We start from the raw sequence: 7351 nt of genomic DNA, 5'->3' as shown, positions 1-7351 counted from the left end.
ATCTTTCTGTAGGAACTGCACCAGTCGCTCTTGTGCAATCACGTGGCAGGCGCCTCGAATTCATCCATTGATGATTTTTTCGACGTGACCAACTGTTTCACGGATAAGGTTTGCTTAATTTGCCAATCCTGGAAAGTGGTAACTCCCCTCCATATGTTGGATAAGGGAGATACCGGCTACACGAATAGGAGAGAGCATTTTTTGGCCGTGCACTCCGGAGAGCGGTTCCACGACTCCTGTCTTATGGAAGTTGTGCTAACCACTGTACGCAAGGAAAAGAGAGCTGACTGGTCTTTTTCGTGAAGGGTCACTTTGATCCCACCACTTCATGGGATCATATCGCGAATAACGATAAAGACAAAAAACTGATACATAAATACATATGTCAGTAGCGAACTGGAGCTCAAAGTGTAAGGTTTAATTGCACAGCACGAAGACCATCCGAAAAATTCATACATTTGGTCCTTCAAACCGGATTGTTCGTGCTTGAGTGAAAGTTTTATTCTATAATCGTTTTATATCGGTTTACGTCTACGACGTACGCCTTGTCTTACGGACAATTGTTTTCTTCGACATTCACGACGTCAAGACCGCGAAGCAAGTGTTAGGAAAACATTCGACGAGTTTGTCGTCAATTGTGAACACTAGTTTGCACAAAAAGTGGAACGCAAAGGATTTGCACAACGGGTGCAACGCAAGCAATAGTGCAGTGAGAAAGAGTGCACACGATACGAAGCTAGTGAAGCCTGCGCATCTCGATAATGCTGCATCATCTAACCGCCATCACGTTTTGCGCGCCATCAAAGTTTGAGGAGTTCGCGCGCATTTGATCTTCCAGCGCGTCATCGGTTAACCCTTGGAGGAACAGCGAAAAAAGGACCCAGTAAAAAAAAAACTTTGAGAGAAATGGAGAAAAAGCTCAAAGCGATCCAGCATAAAAAGAAGATTGCGTTGGAAAATATTAAGGCACTCGAAAAATTTATGACCACGTTCACCCAGCATGAAGTGGGTCAAGTGCCAGATATTTTAGAAGGGCTTCAGAAGCACAAGGAATGGCGCGATGGCGAAGCTAGAAGAGCTTGACGATAGCACTGGAGCGGTAAGAAGCGTGCATCAGTGATAGGATCGATATGGAGGAGCGATGCAGACGGCTGAAATCATTCTTCCGGGCAAATCTTCCCAAGGACACGCCGAATGATTCATCAATGCTGGCCAGTTCGACAATGGCATTTGGTCGGCCAAATGCGACCAATCTTCGGCTTCCGAAAATTGAGCTGCCTACTTTTGACGGTGATTCTACAAAATGGCTCTCGTTCTTGCTGTCATCTTTAAAAGGCGACGCTGTATTACCCTTCGAGCACACACCGTTAACAAACGAAAACTACGCGGTCACTTGGAAGGCGCGGTCGCTGTTGAAAAGGTACGACAATACACGTAGAGTTTTTTCGTTTTCGTAGAGAATTCGTGAGTATTGGCGGAAACTTCATTTTGGACGAGTTCACACGACATTTGAATGGTTTGGCCAAGCTGAAAGAACCTGTGGAGACATGGGATTCTCCTCCATGCTGCTGATGAAGTTCGACAGCGAGACCATCCTTGCGTGGGAGAAGCACTCCGTCCACTTCGAGCGGGACAAATATCAGGAGCTGATGAAATTTGTCGAAGATCGGATCCAGATCCTGAAATCCACTAAAAGCCTTACCATTGTAGAGGATTCGACGATTAAGGTGGCCGGCAACACACGGCAAATTACCTCACGGAGAGCCATTCACAAATCCTCGGGGCAACCACGGTTTTTATTGGAGTGCGGTGAAAATCACTCGCTACACATGTGTCCAATATTCAACGGCAAGGATGTGCAGCAGCGACGCGACATCGTGGCAAAGAAGTGCTGTTGCTGGAATTGCCTTAGCAATACGCATCTAGCGAAGGACTGCAAGTCGGATCGGTCCTGTCGCACGTGTGGGGAGCGTCATCATTCACTGCTACACATTTCTTCGACGATATCGATGGGTGTTGTCAAAACAAACACGTGAGCGTGAGGACGAGTGAGGTAGGGCCAGTGAGCGAAATGAGAATGAGACAGGAGGAGTACGGTCGGGTCAAGGTCCCAGCATGTAGGAAGGAGAGGATCGAGAACGAGAGGTATCAGCTGATCGATTAGTTATCGATAAGATCGTAGCTGATAAGCAATCGGGGAACGTTGACCCGACCGACCCAAGAATGAACGAGACGACAATAGATGCGTAAGGAAACCTTCCTCGGCAGTGCCACGGAGAAAGTCTTCCTTTTTGGATTGAGCCACCGCCGAGGAAGACGACATAAATTTTAACACTACGCTAAGCTACGAGTGTTCGATATTTTCGTCAGTAAAATAAATTAGTTAAATCTTTAGCATTATAAATAAGACTAGGTTTTAACAATGGGAGTGAACTCAGAAGATGAAACGGTGTTCCTTGAGACGGCGGTGCTACATCTCGTTGATGACTACGGAACAAGGCACGAGGCGAGAGCGCTTCTCGATTCCGGATCGATGTCTAACTTCATCTCGGAAGCGTTCGCTTGGAAATTAATGGCCTCTCGGTGTAAGGTCAACGTTTCCATCTCTGACATCGGTATGGCGTCGCAGTTGGTGAACGGGTCGATTGTGGCAACCGTCCAGTCGAAGATACAACCGTTCGCGACTCAAATGGAATTCCTGATCCTGATCCTCAAATGGATATCCTGGTCCGTGGATACCCTTCGATTGGGTCTCGCATTCCACCGGAAGACGTAGCGATCTTACTAACGTATGAATTACGAGACGCGCAATATGTATCCACTCTTGGGCTTGTATGGGAGCCAGCCCTAGACTTGCTTCGGTTCCGGATCGATCTACCATCTACAGCACCAATATGGACACGAAGGATAACAATGTCTTACATTGCAAAGATCTTTGATCCACTCGGATTGTTGGGACCAGCAATAACAGTAGCCAAGCTATTCATGCAACAGCTTTGGTTGCTAAAGCTTGGGACTGGGCATGTTCCGGGCATAGATAATCCTGCAGATGTCATCTCGCGCGGTCTTCATGCAGATAAGCTATTGGAATGCGATCGGTGGTTTCATGGCCCACACTGGTTGTCTTGCAACGAAGAAGTGAAGCCACGGGTGGTTGCCATATCAACGACTGCAGATTTCAGCAACAAACTCTTTGTATAATTTTCGGCATACCATCGCCTTCGCAGATCTATGGCGTTTTGTCTGCGTTTTATTCATTGTCTGACAGGATGCGACGCATTCAGAACCACGGAAGACGGAAATCCAACGGAACAGCTGTCACTGGTTGAGAGAGTGCCACCATTAACACGGGACGAACTTCTTCAGGCTGAAATCCAGTTGTGCCGGTTGTCGCAGGAGGATAGCTTTGCAGAGGAACTGCACACCGCAAGGCATGGCAAGGAGATTCCGAAAACGTCGAAGCTGAGGTGGCTATCGCCCTTTGTTGACTCAAAGGGATTACTGCGAGTCGGTGGTCGGCTTCACAATGCGCAGATTCAAGACGCGACCAAACACCCGATTCTGCTCTCCAGTAATCATTCGTTGGCCAAGTTAATGACAATCGCGTATCACTTGAAATTATTGCATGCCGGACGTCAGCTATTATTAGCCACACTACGTCAAAGATTCTGGATAATGGGCGGTCGCAGTCTCGCTAAGTCTGTTTACCACTGCAATGTTTCAAGGCGAAGCCCACATTGGTGAAGCAAAGCATCGCGGACCTCCCAATTTCACGGGTAACAGCTACGAAGCCGTTTGCTGTCAGTGGAATTGACTACTGCGGACCAGTATTACTAAAGTCAACGATTCGGAACCGCAGCCCGACGATGGCGTACATAGCTATATTCGTGTGTTTCGCGACCAGGGCGGTACACATTGAATTAGTGTGTAACCTCACGACGACGTCCTTTCTGGCAGCACTTCGGCGTTTTGTTGCAACAAGGGGGAATATTTCAGAACTGCACTCTCATAGTGCAACGACATTCAAGGGCGCCGCGCATGAGCTTCATCGCCTCTAGAAGATGCTCTAATGCATTCAATAAGAGCGGGACGAGATTTGCAACTGGTGTGCAAACAACGAAATTGAGTGGAAATTCTATCCACCACGTGCTCCGCATTTTGGCGGTCTTTGGGAGGCAGCGGTACGTTCCGTAAAACAACACATTGTTCGCACAGTAGGAAGTACGAGCTTAACTCATGAGGGAATGGTAACTCTGTTAGCCCAAGTCGAACAATGTTTAAATTTACGACCACTAGTGCCTGTGTCAAACGAACCCACAGATACAGAGCCACTAACACCAGGGCATTTTCTAGTAGATTCCAATGTGTGTGCATTACCACAAATTGATAGGTCACAGGAACCATCAAATAGGTTGAAGGATTTTGAGCTAGTACAGAAACATTTATAGGACATCAGGGCGCGCTGGTATCCGGAGTACCTTCAACAATTACAAGCGCGTGCTAAAAACTGTTCAAGTAAGAAGATAACGTACCTACAACTATGTGGCCCATGGGGCGAATAACAGCAGTACATCCAGGGAAGGATAGCATAGGGAAGGATAGCATTGAGTTGCTACAATTCGAACTGCATCAGCTGTGCAATTAAACCTTACACTTTGAGCTCCAGTTTGCTACTGTTTATTAATCTGTCAAATATAGTTCATTCGCGTTACTTTATAATTCATTTGACTTAGTTCCTAATTCCTCTTTCGTTAATCCTTTTCTCTATTCTAATAATTCTGGTAGTAGCTTGCTATTTTGCTAGCCATCAAGCACTTTCGATATTTTCTCGAAGTAAGAGAGTTCAAAATATTGACGGATCACAAACCTCTCACAATGGCACTAAAATCAAAAGCAGAAAAGTCTCCTCGGCAAAGCAGGGATCTTGACTTTATATCTCAATACACATTAACATTCAATACATCCGTGGAGATAGCAACGTGGTAGCCACTGCTTGTCTAGAATTGGAGGTGTGGATTCTATAACTGAGGTAACATACAAACATTTTCAGACGAACAAACGAAGGACACTCAGTTTACGAAACTGATAGAAGAACCACAAGAAAAAACAAGGCACAAACCTACTAAAATACCTCTGAATAATCTCGAAATAGTTTGTTAGCGGGCAGACTTGGGCCAGACCACGCGAAGGATGGGCCTTCGGAGTCCCTCGTCTTTCCGCTAGCCGAGAAATAAGGAGACCGCCCGAGCAAGGGCCTTTACCTTCAGATTCCTGATGTACCTTTTCGCTAGTTGCTCCAGTCACCAAATAATTTGGGGAGCCTATGCCGCAAAAGGGGGAATCCTCGTGAAAAGGCGTTTCGGATAGGGCGGACCCTTCGAATTGAGACACAATAGAATCTTATTTGAGAGGCCAAGGAAGTTTAATAAAACATCGAGACGTTCTCCGTTTAAGGTTTAAATTGAATCTAAACTTTATTAATGATTTCACACTGCTTATATACTAACAATGTTGGTTGATATGTGTTAGAATCGGTACACGTGGTTTACATGTGTTGGATATGCAGTGCGTGGGATGATGGGTATTTTCGTCCTCCGCGTTGGTCCTAACCAAATAACTATCGATGCCTTTCTAATATTTCCCACGAACCGCTCGTTCGAGGCACTTGAGATTCATTACTGGCTGGGTCGATCTTGCCGCTTGGTGCAATAAAATATGCTACGAGTTTGGTCTTTTGGTACGTTTTCATAATTATCTTCAATGCATTCCATTTTCCTACACGCACGTGCATTCTCGAACCTAACCTTTTTTACCAACGGTGGTACGCTCTCCTAATGCGATGATATTTTTACGACTAACGCTCATCGCTTGCTTCGCTTATCGGGCCGTTCCAAATGCATATGTTTATTTAGGCCAACGACGTCGATTCCAGACGATAAGTTACAAAAAGAAACAAACCTATCCGTTGCGTACGCAACATGGTTGTCGAATCATCGACAGGGAGACAAAGACTGTATGTCCCTGATCGAGCTTGCCGTCAGGTCGGTCGCAATCGCTTGTGACCGGAGTGTGCGCGTCTGAGTTGGTACGCACGGTACCAACACTCAGTGTGGAGTATTAGCCAGACTGGGACCGATGGGCATGCCAACAGGTCACAACTCCCAATAATCTCCAAAACTTATACGATAGAAAACTTGGCGTGCTAGAAGTTGTCCTACAAGAGATACCGTGGGTCGATCTCTTTACAGGATCTTAAAGCTTGTAAAGTATAACACACAAACTGATGTTTTTCTTTTCCAAGTAATCCATATATTTTCAAATTTCTGAATGAAACGACCCTTATCGGCGACGAGTTGCATTAGTGATGTCTAACTGCGGTTCCCTTGGCAAAAGGCCTGAATGGACTACTCCGTTCGATTCAATACTTTTTTTTCTTTCTAGTCCTCTCCGCCATTCATTCTTTCCCATTCATGTGTCGTTGCCATTCATTTGCACGGAACCGATCAGTGCCATTCTAAGTTGGATACTAATGTTCGAATTTTTAGGATTGCCTACATTTCGGCGCAAACCCAACTTGAATATGCAACAGTCCCTTTGTCTCTGTGCGAGCATGCTTTCCAAGGAATCCACAATAACTCTCAACCAGGCGTTCGAGCCACAAGAAAGCTCATGTCCGAAAGATACTTTTGGCCTTCCATGAACAAGGACGTCGGGATTTGTACACGTGCTTGTGTTGGTTACCAGAAAGCCAAAGTAACGCGCCACAGTTGTTCCCCCGTAGAGGAATTTAACATTCTGAAGGGTAGGGCACACATTCATATGGACGTGGTTGGTCCATCCATCCGAAAATATGTGTTACATGCTCACTATAGTGGATCGATTCACAAGATGGCCTGAATGCTACCCAATGCCAGACATGTCAACAGACATGTCAGAGCATCAGAGATCGCTAAAACTTTTGTTGACAATTATGGCTCGCGTTTTGGATGTCCTGTTACTATAACAACAGACCGCAGGAGACAATTCATTTCCAAACTATTCAATGAACTGACTGTACTACTTGGAGCCCATCACACTAAGACAACGGCTTACCACCCACTATCCAATGACATGGTCGAAAGGTTTCATCGCCAGTTAAAAGCAGCTATCATGGCAAATGAAAATTGCATACAATGGCCGAGACGCTTGCCACTTGTTTTGTTGGGCATTCGACTCTCGTTCAAAGAGGACATCAAAGGATCTTCTGCAGAGATGGTATACGGTCAGAGTCTTAGACTCCCCACTGAGATATCAATACCATCCACTAACAACATCGTAGAAGACCTCCCTGATTTCATCCTCACACTGAAAA

The 7351-nt window shown here is 45.8% G+C and overlaps 1 protein-coding gene across 1 annotated transcript; it reads left to right on the top strand.

Moving 5' to 3' along the window:
* Positions 1–1547: 1547 nt before the first annotated feature.
* Positions 1548–2036, top strand: LOC131292353 (uncharacterized). Its single transcript, XM_058320809.1, has one exon. The coding sequence runs from the start codon at positions 1548–1550 to the stop codon at positions 2034–2036; it is 489 nt and encodes a 162-aa protein (XP_058176792.1).
* Positions 2037–7351: the final 5315 nt, after the last annotated feature.

Source organism: Anopheles ziemanni, assembly GCF_943734765.1.
Source record: "Anopheles ziemanni chromosome X unlocalized genomic scaffold, idAnoZiCoDA_A2_x.2 X_unloc_5, whole genome shotgun sequence".
Classification (NCBI taxonomy): domain Eukaryota; kingdom Metazoa; phylum Arthropoda; class Insecta; order Diptera; family Culicidae; genus Anopheles; species Anopheles ziemanni.
Note: the sequence above shows the minus strand (reverse complement) of the source record. Positions and strands in the feature narration are given on the sequence as shown.

Coding starts and splice junctions, on each gene's coding strand:
- LOC131292353 (XM_058320809.1), top strand. CDS start 1,548: ATGGGATTCTCCTCCATGCTGCTGATGAAGTTCGACAGCGAGACCATC.